General features: G+C 47.1%; 1 protein-coding gene across 3 annotated transcripts in view; it reads left to right on the plus strand.

Annotated features, from left to right (window-relative positions):
- Nucleotides 1-13820, plus strand: part of ARHGEF6 (Rac/Cdc42 guanine nucleotide exchange factor 6) — a 258983-nt gene that overhangs the window by 85782 nt on the left and 159381 nt on the right. For all 3 annotated transcript variants that reach the window (XM_063937432.1, XM_063937433.1, XM_063937434.1), the window contains exon 4: nt 580-707. In XM_063937432.1, coding sequence (XP_063793502.1) covers nt 580-707 — 128 coding nt within the window. The remainder of the gene's footprint in view (nt 1-579; nt 708-13820) is intronic.

Genomic DNA, 13820 nt, shown 5'->3' on the forward strand with positions numbered 1-13820 from the left:
CATCCTTGGACAGTCTAAAGCTTTAGCCTGTCGGTGCCTGGATCAAGTTCCATCTCTACACCCCGATGTTTCCCTGTGGAACCAATGTACCTTGCAGAAAGAGATTTAACAATGGTAAGTCTACCATAAATTTCCCCTCCTCCCCTCAAAATTAAGGTTATGTTTGGATCTTTGGAGGGCTGCTCATACAGCAATTTAAGTATATTACTGTAGGTTGCCCATCAAAATTTTACTAGAATAATGACCCAATCTGGTTGCTGGTTACAACACCTCCTTTTTTGATGAAAAGCATGCACAGCGTCTAAAGGTACTTTGTAGTTATGTCATATATAAAAATTGTCTGCAGTCTTTTTTTTTCTCTGTTGAGTATTAACCATGTCTTTATAGGCTTATTCACAAAGAATTGAGATCATATATCAGGGTAGCTCCAAATATCCTAGTCTACATGGGGTGTGTATCCTGGTTAACTTTGTGTTTAAAAAAAATAAAAAATTGTAAGAATCTGATACCATTCTGTTCATGGATAAACATTTCCAACAGCTGGTGTAAATTTTGTGTGTATATACTTGCATTTGACAGAACAGACGTCAAGGAGGCCATGTTCTCGGACACCCTCTCAGTCACATAGCTTTGCAGCGCCGTCTCAAATAAATCCTCAAGGAACAGATTGTTCAGCAAGAGTAATAAGGAGACAGTCGAAACCCATGGTAAGATTTCTGCAAACGACACTTGATGTGCACTTTGACATTGGTGGAACTTTAGGCCTCATGGAAAGTTGTGTCCTGCAAAATAAGTGTGTGGTAGTGAAGAGCTGTACTTTATTAGCTGCTGTAAATTATAATCTGTGTGGAATTCTGGTTTATAATAAAGTGAATGTATGGTAATTTGGTAATGGACCTCCTACTAGAATGTATGGAAATGGCAATAGTCATAGAAACTGATGCTGGACAAAATGAAAGTTAAAGCAAAAGTGTAAAAATAGTCTCCTAAGCCACACCCAGTAACATGTATTAGTATAAAACATAATATGCCACATGTAAGGCAGCGCTTTAACCCGCTATTTCTGTCAGTAATTGGCTATTGTGGGACCTCCCCAGTGTTTGTTCCGGATATCTAAATGTAGTTTTTGTTTGTCTAGCCTTACAGCTGTACTTATTCCTAGCTTGTAAGGTGCATTTGAGTAGGCTAGTACTTCATTTATCTTCTTCTTGTGTCCCAGGTAGGTATAGAATAACAAAACAGTCCAACATAGTTCAGTAGATGAGCATACTGATTTTGTGCAAGTCAGTGAGAGGTTTTAAAGCCAAGAGCTTTGGGATCTGAGTAAGGCGGGAAGTCCCGAGCCGGACTCAGATCCCGTCTTGGATGCCAAAGTTCGGGTGGGTCCGGTTCTCAGAGAACTGGACCTGCTCATCTATAATTATTTTTTCTCGCGTCCTAGAGGATGCTGAGGATTCCGTAAGGACCATGGCGTATAGACGGCTCCGCAGGAGACATGGGCACTCTAAAGACTTTAGATGGGTGTGCACTGGCTCCTCCCTCTATGCCCCTCCACCAGACCTCAGTTAGATCCTGTGCCCAGAGGAGACTGGATGCACTGAAGAGGAGCTCTACTGAGTTTCTCTGAAAATACTTTTGTTAGGTTTTTTATTTTCAGGGAGCACTGCTGGCAACAGGCTCCCTGCATCGTGGGACTGAGGGGGGAGAGAAGCAGACCGACTTAAATGATAGGCTCTGCTTCTTAGGCTACTGGACACCATTAGCTCCAGAGGGTCGGAACGCAGGTCTCACCCTCGCCGTTCGTCCCGGAGCCGCGCCGCTATCCTCCTCACAGAGCCGGAAGATAGAAGCCGGGTGAGTATGAGAAGAAAGAAGACTTCAAAGGCGGCAGAAGACTTCAGATCTTCAATGAGGTACCGCGCAGCGGTCACGCTGCGCGCCATTGCTCCCAACACACACACACACACACACACACTCACACACACACACACACACACACACACACACACACACACACACACACACACACACAGAAGGCACTGTAAGGGTGCAGGGCACAGGGGGGGCGCCCTGGGCAGCAATTATTACCTCAAAAACAGCACTGGCACAGGTCTCAGATACTGCGGAGGCAGTATAGTTTAAAACCCCCGCCAGTATAAAGAAATTGAGCGGGACCGAAGCCCGCCGTCGAGGGGGCGGGGCTTGATCCTCCAGCACTAACCAGCGCCATTTTCTCCACAGCATGCTGCAGAGAAGTGCTCCCGGTGTCTCCCCTGCTGAACAATAACGGGGCAAAAACGAGGGGGGGGCACATTTATTTGGTGCAAGTTGTACATATATATATATATATATATAGCGCTATTTAGGCTGGGATCTTGGTTTCAGTATATTGTGGCGCTGGGTGTGTGCTGGCATACTCTCTCTGTCTCTCCAGAGGGCCTTATTGTGGGTCAGTCCCCATATTTATTTATCCCAGTGTGTGTGGGGGTGTCAGTACGTGTGTGTCGACATGTCTTATGCGGAAGGCTAGTCTTGGGAGGTAGCAGAGCAGATGGTGGTGGTGTCTCCGTCGGCACAGCCGACACCTGATTGGGTGGACATGTGGAATATTTTGAATGCTAATGTGGCTTTATTACATTGGACAAAGCAGAGTCCAAAGACAAGCAGGGAATTAACCTATGGCTTTTACTGTGTGCTTTTACCCAGGACCCTTCGGGGTCCCATAAACGTCCCTTTACCCAGTTAGCAGACACTGATACCGACACGGATTCCGACTCCAGTGTCGACTAGGATGATGCAAGGTTGCACCCATGAGTCGCGAAAGTATTCAATATATAATTATTGCAATAAAAGATGTTTTGCATATCACAGAGGACTCCTCTGTCCCTGACACGAGGGTCTGCATGTTTAAAGAAAAGTAACCTAACTCATCTCATGAGCTGACCGTTTTATTTAAAAAAGCTTGGGAGGCTCTTGACATTAGACTGCAGGTTCCCAAGAGAATTATTATGGCGTATCCTTTCCCCTCAAAGGACAGCTTACGGTGGGAATCCTTGCCCACGCTGGACAAGGCCTTAACGCGCTGGTCCAAAAAGGTAGCATTACCGTCCCCTGATACGGCGGCTCTATAGGATCCTGCGGATCGTAGGCAGGAATCTACCTTAAAATCAATTTATGCGACTACGGGAGCCCTATTTAGACCAGCAGTAGCGTCGGCATGGGTAGGTAGCGCAATTACAGCTTGGGCTGATAACTTGTCATCTGACATTGACACCCTAGATAAAGATAGTATGGTGTTGACCTTAGGTCACATCAAGGACGCAGCACTATATATGAGAGAGGCTGCGAGAGATATTGGGCTTTTGGGTTCAAGAGCTAATGCCATGGCAGGTTCTGCTAGTAGGTCCCTGCGGACCCGTCAATGGACAGGTGATGCTGACTCAAAGAGTCATATGGAGGCTTTACCTTGCAAGGGTGAAGTTTTATTTGGGGAGGGCCTCGCGGACCTGGTTTCCGCAGCTACCGCAGGTAAGTCGTCTTTTTTGCCTTTTGTTCACCCACAGCAAAAGGAAACACCCCAATAACAGATGCAGTCCTTTCGGTCGTGTAAGTTCAGAAAGGGACGTGGCTTTCTTTCCTCACCAGAGGTAGAGGTAGAGGGATAAGCACACCGGCTACGGCTAGTTCACAGGAAAAATTTCCTCCCCGGCCTCTACCAAATCCATCAAAGAGGTGCTTCCACACCGATTTTCAAATTGGCCTTGCCAGCTACTTCCCTGGAGAGGAAAATAGTTTTTGCTGCCATACTAAAGCTGTGTCAACAGCAAGTGATTATCATGGTTCCCCTAGTGCAACAGGGAAAAGGGTTTTATTCAACCCTATTTGTGGTCCCAAAGCCGGATGGCTCGGTCAGACCAATTCTGAATCTAAAATCCCTAAACCTATATTTAAAGAGGTTCAAATTCAAGATGGAATCTCTCAGGGCAAGGATATCCAGCCTGGAAAGAGGGGGGGGGGGGGATTTTATGGTGTCACTAGACATAAAGTGTACATGTGGTAGGGAATATAGATTGTAAGCTCCACTGGGGCAGGGACTGATGTGAATGGCCAAATATTCTCTGGAAAGCGCTGCGGAATATGTGTGCGCTATATAAATAACTGGTAATAAATAAATAAAGGATGCATACCTTCATGTCCCCATATATCCTCCTCATCGGGCGTACCTAAGATTCGCTGTACAGGATTGTCATTACCAGTTTCAGACGTTGCCGTTTGGGCTTTGTACGGCCCCGAGAATTTTCACCAAGGTAATGGCGGAAATGATGGTGCTCCTGCGCAAGCAAGGGGTCACAAGTATCACATACTTGGACGATCTCCTCATAAAAGCGAGTTCAAGGGAACAGTTATTAAAAACCGTGTCTCTCTCACTGAGAGTACTACAACAGCACAGCTGGATTCTAAATCTACCAAAGTCGCAGTTGGTTCCGACAACTCGGCTGTCTTTTTTGGGCATGATTCTGGATACGGAAAAACGAAGGGGTTTTTCTCCCAGTGGAAAAAGCCCAGGAACTCCAGAACATGATCAAAGACCAGTTAAAGCCAAAAAGAGTGTCAGTTCATCAATGCACTCGAGCATTGGGAAAGATGGTGGCGGCCTACGAGGCCATTCCATTCGGCAGGTTCCATGCAAGGACTTTTCAGTGGGACCTTCTGGACAAGTGGTCAGGGTCCCAGCTGCAGATACATCGGAAGATACCCTGTCCCCCAGGGCCAGGGTCTCTCTCTCTCTCTCTCTCTCTCCTGTGGTCGCTCCATAGTACTCCCCTTCTAGAGGCTCGCAGGTTCGGCATTCAAGATTTTGTTCTTGTGACCACGGACGCGAGCCTCCGAGGATGGGAAGCAGTCACACAGGGAAACAATTTTCAGGGAATATGGTCAAGCCAGGAGGCTTGTCTACACATCAATGTGCTGGAATTAAGGGCCATATACAACGGCCTCCGACAGGCAGAGAATCTTCTTCGCAACCTACCTGTTCTGATACAGTCAGACAACGTCACAGCCGGGACGCATGTAAACCGCCAGGGCGGGGCAAAAAGCAGAGCGGCAATGGCAGAAGCCACCAGGATTCTTCGCTGGGCGGAAAATCATGTAAGCGCTCTGTCAGTGGTCTTCATTCCGGGAGTAGACAACTGGGAAGCAGACTTCCTCAGCAGACACGATCTCCATCCAGGAGAGTGGGGACTTCATCAAGAAGTCTTTGCAGAGGTGACAAGTCGTTGGGGACTTCCTCAAATAACCAAGATGGCGTCACGCCTCAACAGAAAGCTTCGGACGTATTGTTCCAGGTCAAGGGACCCTCAGGCAGTGGACGCCCTGGTGACACCGTGGGTTTTTCAGTCGGTCTCTGTGTTCCCTCCACTTCCTCTCATCTCAAGGATATTGAGAATCATAAGACGAACAAGAGTGCAGATAATACTCGTTGTTCCAGATTGGCCTCGAAGGGCCTGGTATTCAGATCTTCAGGAAATGCTCTCAGAAGATCCATGGCATCTTCCTCTCAGGGAGGACCTGTTACTACAGGGGCTCTGTGTGTTCCAAGACTTACCGCAGTTACGTTTGGTGGCATGGCGGTTGAACACCAAATCCTAGCTAGGAAAGGTATTCCAGATGAAGTCGTCCCTACTCTTATTACAGCTAGGAAGGAGGTAAGGAGAAAATATGTGTCTTGGTGTGAAGCCAAGAATGCCCTACGGATGATTTTCAACTGGGTAGTTTTCTCCATTTTTTGCAGTCAGGTGTGGATATGGGCCTGAAGTTCGGCTCCATTAAGGTGCAGATTTCGGGCTTATCTATATTCTTTCAGAAGGAATTGGCTTCTCTCCCAGAAGTCCAGACTTTTGTAAAGGGAGTGTGGCACATCCAACCTCCTTTTGTGCCTCCGATGGCACCGTGGGACCTTAACGTGGTGTTACAGTTCCTTAAATCACACTTATTTGAACCTCTTCAAACCGTTGAATTGAAGTTTCTCACTTGGAAAGTGGTCATGGTATTGGCCTTGGCATCTGCAAGGCGGGCGTCCGAATTGGCGGCTTTGTCTTACAAGAGCCCCTATCTGATTTTCCATGCGGATAGAGCAGAGTTGAGGACTCGTCCTCATTTTCTGCCTAAGGTGGTTTCGTCATTTCATATGAACCAACCTATTGTGGTGCCTGTGGCTACGGGTGCCTTGGAGGATTCCAAGTCCCCTGATGTAGTCAGGGCCTTAAAGATATATATATATATATATATATATATATATATATATATATATATATATAGCCAGAACGGCTAGGGTTAGGAAAACAGAAGCACTGTTTGTCCTGTATGCAGCCAACAAGGTTGGCGCTACTGCGTCTAAGCAGACTATTGCTTGCTGGATCTGTAACACGATTCCGCAAGCTCATTCTACGGCTGGATTGCCGGTTCCAAAATTCGGTAAAGGCCCATTCTACTAGGAAGGTGGGCTCTTCTTGGGCGGCTGCCCGAGGTGTCTCGGCATTACAGCTTTGCCGAGCTGCTACTTGGTCGGGTTCAAACACTTTTGCAAGATTCTACAATTTTGATACCCTGGCTGATGAGGACCTCATATTAGCTCAATCGGTGCTGCAGAGTCATCCGCACTCTCCCGCCCGGTCTGGAGCTTTGGTATAAAGCCCATGGTCCTTACGGAGTCCCCAGCATCCTCTAGGACGTAAGAGAAAATAAGATTTTAAACCTACCGGTAAATGTTTTTCTCCTAGCCCGTAGAGGATGCTGGGCGCCCGTCCCAGTGCGGACTTATTTCTGCAAGGCTTGTATATAGTTATTGCTTACATAAGGGTTATGTTACAGTTAAGATCAGTCTTTGGCTGATGCTGTTTTGTTCAGACTGTTAACTGGTTACGTATATTCCATGTTATACGGTGTGGATGGTGTGGGCTGGTATGAATCTTGGCCCTCATTCCGAGTTGTTAGCTCGGTAATTTTCTTCGCATCGCAGCGATTCTCCGCTAATTGCGCATGCGCAATGTTCGCACTGCGACTGCACCAAGTAAATTTGCTAAGAAGTTTGGTATTTTACTCACGGCATTACAAGGTTTTTTCTTCGTTCTGGTGATCGGAGTGTGATTGACAGGAAGTGGGTGTTTCTGGGCGGAAACTGGCCGTTTTATGGGAGTGTGTGTAAAAACGCTACAGTTTCTGGGAAAAACGCGGGAGTGGCTGGAGAAACGGGGGAGTGTCTGGGCGAACGCTGGGTGTGTTTGTGACGTCAAACCAGGAACGAAACTGACTGAACTGATCGCAGTGGCAGAGTAAGTGTCGAGCTACTCAGAAACTGCTAAGAAATTTCTATTCGCAATTTAGAGAATCTTTCGTTCGCAATTTTGCTAAGCTAAGATTCACTCCCAGTAGGCGGCGGCTTAGCGTGTGCAATGCTGCTAAAAGCAGCTTGCGAGCGAACAACTCGGAATGAGGGCCCTTGCCCTTAGATTAACAAAAATCCTTTCCTCGTACTGTCAGTCTCCTCTGGGCACAGTCCTAACAGGTCTGGAGAAGGGGCATAGAGGGAGGAGCCAGTGCACACCCATTCTAAAGTCTTAGAGTGCCCATGTCTCCTGCGGAGCCGTCTATACCCCATGGTCCTTACGGAGTGATAGAACAAAACTAAGTAATAACAGACATTCATAGAGGTGTTGGTGTAAGTGAAATTAGAGGAGAGTTTCATTGTGTAAGGAACAGGGTCCTCCTACAGTGCACAGAAGTGAAATTGTCATGTCTGAGGATTTGTTTGTACCCGAGCAGGGTTGAGTGCCAGGAGCTGTGTTAGAGGCTACGTGCAGGAAGCTGGGTGGTTTGATGAAGTTCTTACACATGGAGTAAGGGAACTTGAGTAAAATTAATAGCTGAATGCACTTCAAGAGAGTTACAGGATGCTAGTGGCACTGGAGACTGGTGAAACTGAATGTAGTCAGTCTTAACTGATGGAAGCAGTAATGTCACTGTACTAGATCCTGTAAGATGGTCTAGGACATGTATGGAAAAATGCCAGACTGGGATCGGCAATGCTGGGAACGAGACTAGAACTGGCAATGCTGAGTGCCGGGCTGGGACCGAATATGCTGGATGCTAGATTGGGACTGAATATGCTGGATGCCAGAATGAGACCAACATTGCTAGATGCCAGTCTGGAACTGGCAATGCTGGATGCCAGGCTGGAACTGGCAATGCGTGAAGCCAGGCTGAAACCAGATGACTTAACTGGACCGGAACCAGGTGGCTAACTGCAGGAACTAGACGGGAACAACTGAGTAGTCTGCAGATTGCAAGATACCAGGTTGGTGTCTGGAAGATCAACGTAGCACTGGCAACTGCCAGGTTTTCCATGAAGTCCTTTTATAGGACTGGCTGTCTCCTGATTGGATACTGTGATCAGCTGAGCAGCAGCAGCACTCTGACTAATGCGCCCTACACATTAGGCGATGTGCCGCCGAGGTGCCCGACGGGCGACCCGGCGGCAGAGGGGGCAGTGACGGGGGGAGTGAAGTTTCTTCACTCCCCCTGTCACCCGGCTCCATAGACGTGCAGGCAAATATGGACGATCTCGTCCATATTGGCCTGCATGCACAGCCGACGTGTCACCAGCGATGAACGAGTGCGGGGCCGCGCATCGTTCATCGCTGGTGACTCCACACTGCACGATATGAATGTTATCTCGTTCATTAATGAACGAGATCGTTCATATCGTGCAGTAATATCGGCATGTGTGTAGGGCCCATAAGTATGAGCAGGTGACTGGATCCAATATGGCGGCACCCATATGCCGGTTTTGGATAGAACTCCGGGATGGAGACAGACTGGGCAGCACAATGTGGGAAGACCTGATGCTAGCAGAGGTTGCGAATCTCAGGGACAAGTGAGAGAGACAGCGGTGAGGAAAGTAACTGGCTCTAAGAGTTTGGATCATGACCGATATGTGGGGGGGGAATGTAATAGCCTGCCAGAAACAGGAAGTGCGAGACTTTGGTGCTTTAATAAAATGAGAATAACTTGCACAATCAATTACACAGCAAAACAAGAGAACTCGCACAAAGCCTCGCACTTCTTGCTTCTCACAAGCTATTACATTCTCCCTGAGATGTCTGTAAGACTGATGTGTGAAGACTGTAGCATTGAGTGCACCTCTACATGAGATGAAGGTCTTATGTAATGATTATTTAACTTCTATTGTGTACAGTTTATGTTTCTCCTGTTTCTGATTCTCAGACTTCCCTATGCTTACCTATGCCTATCTAGTGTTACCACCTCTTACCAGGCTTATATATAACTACGTACACTGGATTTGTGACCTGACATACGCATGGTCACCTCCTCTGACATGGATTCCTCCCCTTCTGATGATTATTAGTTAATTAAACAAACATACAGGCTCCGAGCAAGGGATACCCAAAATATCAAACTGCATGTCCAGAATTCACCACAATGTGCATCTATTTCTTTTTTCTTTCTTGTCATTTTTTTGGGGTATTTTTTTGCACTTCACAAGCAAATGTGCACACCAATAAGTCTTTGGCTTCCTTCGCCATTGAAGTTGTTATTGCTTGCACTAAGGGTAAATGGGCAGGGCTGGAAGGGGGTTTTAAGTATGTACAAAGTAAAATAGGGACGTGTGTGCAAAAATGCACCCCATGCTGATCACAAAAGGAGAGCTATGCGCCTGCTTGGAGGTGTGTCACTTGTGGGTGTGCAGCACTAATGACAATGATCAGCATCCTCTTCTGATTGGCTATATGCATCTCAATTCTTCCCAATTATACTAATACAGGTTGAGTCTCCCTTATCCAAAATGCTTGGGACCAGAGGTATTTTGGATATGGGATTTTTCTGTATTTTGGAATAATTGCATACCATAGTGAGATATCATGGTGATGGGACCTAAATCTAAGCACAGAATGCATTTATGTTACATATACACCTTATACACACAGCCAGAAGGTCATTTTAGACAATATTTTTTAGAACTTTGTGCATTAAACAAAGTGTGTCTACATTCACACAATTCATTTATGTTTCATATACACCTTATACACACAGCCTGAAGGTCATTTGATACAATATTTTTAATAACTTTGTGTATTAAACAAAGTTTGTGTACATTGAGCCATCAAAAAACAAAGGTTTCACTATCTCACTCTCACTCAAAAAAGTCTGTATTTCGGAATATTCCGTATTTCGGAATATTTGGATATGGGATACTCAACCTGTACTACAATAATGTAGGTGCTGTGATCTATTTGCATTATTACAGTGATATTGGTGACTAAATTACACGTAGATGGATATGTGTATGGGGGATGCCAGCAGTCGGAATCCTGGTGCCGGAATCCAGACACACGGCCATAATTACGAACTTTGACATCAGCCAAAATGCTGGCGCCAGATTCCCCACTGTAGTGTTAGCCCACAGGAGGGATGGGGGTTTAGGCTGCGGGGATGGAGTTGGGTTTAGACTGCGAGGATGGGAGGGTTAGGTTCAGGCTGCGGGGTGGGGAGGGTTAGGTTCAGGCTGCAAAATTAGAGGGATAGCGGGGGTTAGTGGGGAGGGTAAGTATACCTACCCCCTGTCGGGATTTTTTCCATCGGGATGCCGTGGTCGGTATTCTGACTGCCGGCAGTGCATATCACACCCATGTATAGATTTGTACACAGTAAAAACCTTTAATTCTTTTTTTGTTTTTAGTATAATTTCCTTTCACATAGTTATGGGACTTACTTAAGCTATGAATGCTGAAAAGTGCTGTATTGTGTATGAATTGTGTACTGTATTTCTAGTATATTCTACTACTGCTGTGCAGCCATACCTCCTGCCGTAAACCCGGCGCATCACTGTTCTCAGGTTTATAGTAGGTGCGTATGCTACAGTACAATAACAGGGACTTTTCTGTGGAGCATGTTGCACTTGCTATCTAGGCACAAATTCTGTCCAACTCCCATGATCCCCACAGTGCGTTTTATACCACTGATAATGTACCCAGTGTTAGGATAGCTTACTGTATATTACAAATCACAAATGCAATTTTCCCTTCTTCCTGAAATATATTTGCTGCAGAAAACGCTTTGCATAGAGACCAACTAATTCTATAGAATTTGCAAATTATATTTTGAAGAAAGGCCTTTGTGTCCCAAAAGCTTGAAGCATCTATGGAATCATTCATTAAATGCTGTCATCTATTCAAAACATTTCTGTTTTCCATGACGAGCTTTATCCTGCATCTATCCTACTAGCGAACACAATGCCTCCTACCTGCAGAACATGAAAATAAGGTATTTTTAAGGTACCGGTAAATTAAAAAGAAGCTAATACAATGGCTATGCACCAATTTCTCTACTGCAATCTAGTAAACACACATATATATATATATATATATATATATATATAAATTAAAATAACTTGAAAACCGTTTTAATTAGTCTGTGTGCTCATGCGCGTTAGTAGTTTGCATCTCTCGTCCCTTCTGTTGTTGGAGATGGAATCTCACCTAGAGACCCTTGAGTTTTATGGAGGCAGTGCACACAGCTGTTTTTGGAAGGCAGATGCTAGGCAAGGATGGGGTTGGTGATTTTGTGCCGTACTTTCCCTCACCCAGTCCTGTCATTCGCCCCTTGAAGGCAGCTGTGTACTCTGTACTGCGCCTCTCCATATAGACCAACGGTCTTTCTGTCATGTGCCATCTCCTCTCCGTTAATCTGTAAGACATGGAGTGAGGGGGAAATCACGTTAGCGGCCATTACTCACAGTATAATATAGTATGCTGTGACTCACATCTACAGCTTCCCTGTGGTGGTCTGCGGACTAATTCTGTTATTACCCAGTTTTGTTTTATCACTTTTCCCATTTGTAAAGCACAACGGAATTTGCTGCGCTATAGAAGAAACTGTTAATGATAATAATAATTTAATGTACTGTATAAAGCCCCTTTCACATCTCCAATGCCGGATCCCACTCGGGAATTGGAAACGTGTCGTTCCCAGGTGGAATTCGGCATTGGAGCCTAAGCGCTGGCTTCCCGACATAGCAATATGCCGGGTCGGTTGCCATAGCAGCGGGGGCGGTGTCAGCAGCGAGGCGGAGGTGACGCTGGGAGATGAGCTCATCTCCGCGCTGCCTCTTCCTATGTAGTAAACGGGTCCTGGTTTGCATCGACCTTGGAACCCGTTTACACTGCCACTGACCCAGTATTCAACCCGGGAATAACCCTTCTTATAACCCGGGTTGAATTACCGGGTCAGGTGACCCTGGAATTCTCCATAGCCCCATTCACATCGCGCAGTGATCCGTGTCGACCCAGCAATATGTTGGGTCGATACCGGGTTATTTTTGCGATGTGAAAGCGGTATAAGGCAGGGACGTGCAGTCAGTGGAGGCAGTGCCTCCCCTGTCATTAATGAGTAAAATAATACAAAGAAGATACTTATGACACATGTTCTGTGTCATAACTTAAGTATCTCCTTTATTATTCTAATCATCATTATAAGGTGTAAAATGGGGTTGGGAGGCACCGATCGTGGTGCTTCCCATTGTAAATGGTAAAGGTGTGGGAGCGGGGGCTGGCGTGGGCGGGGCCAAGCAATGGGCAGGAAAAGCATATTGAAATTACATGGGAAAGCGGCACCATTAGAGGTGCTGCTTTTATACAGGGACGTACTTTCAACCTATGAAAGCACACCCCTGTCAGTGAGGCCACAGTGATTGGCCAGCGGATCCGTCACTGGATCCGCTGTCAATCACTGTGTGGGCGTTGGTGGCGGCGGATGTGTGGGCGGCGGAGATGCGGGCAGCGGTGGCGGCGGCGGGACGCGGCAGTCAGGGCCATCCTGCAGAGTTTGGCAGCGGAGCGGTACCCATTTCAAAAATGGCGCCTCAGTATCATTTTTGAAATTCAAGATGGCCGCCGCGAGCCAATCACGGCTCGCTGCGTTATCGCCCCGCCCCCTCCCACTGACTTATATAAGTCAGCGCGAGGCAGCGGCTGTCAGTCCGACGGCGGAGGAGGAGCAGAGAAGAACTCCTGAAGGGAGAAGACGCCGTGGAAGTCCTGGATGGGCAGCGGCTATGCAAAAGAGCTTAGCAGCCGCTGCCCACCAGGTGAAGACGCTGGAAGCTCTGGGAAGGCGGCGGCCATGCAAAAGAGCTTAAATGCCGCCGCTTCCCAGGTGAAGATGCCAGAGGAAGACGCCGGAAGCCATGGGGAGGTGGCGCCCCCCCAGGTGAAGACGCCGGAAGCCCTGGGAAGGCGGCGGCCACACAAAAGACCTTAAAGGCCGCCGCCCTCAGGTGAAGACCCTGTGTAATAAAGCTTTTTTAAAGACGGAGTTGTGTTTTTTTTTTTTTATATTTTCTTTACAGGTGGACTACAGGTGCCAGCGGGCCCTTTATGTCCGGGCATGCTGGCACTTCTGGTTCTCCAAGTGCCAGCATGCTGAGTCAGGCTTGCTGGGACCTGTAGGCCGCCTGTGAAGAACAATATTAGCATACAATGAACCCCGCAACCTCTGCTACCAGGGGTGCGGGGCATAGCACTTGGCTATCAGCCCAGTGCTGGTTGTTGCTCGGGAAGGGGGGACCACATTTTAATTTTTGGAATTCCAGGCCTGGGCTTTGGGGGGCACTTTAATGGCATGGCAGGGGGACCCCACACTGAGTGTTTAGCTGCCAGTGCCTCCCCAGCCAGTGAGCTCACCGCACATCACTGGTATAAGGGGTCATCCACGACTCATTGTCATGTAGTTACTGGCATTTCTTC

The sequence above is a fragment of the Pseudophryne corroboree genome, chromosome 8 (genome assembly GCF_028390025.1).
Source record: "Pseudophryne corroboree isolate aPseCor3 chromosome 8, aPseCor3.hap2, whole genome shotgun sequence".
Lineage (NCBI taxonomy): Eukaryota > Metazoa > Chordata > Amphibia > Anura > Myobatrachidae > Pseudophryne > Pseudophryne corroboree.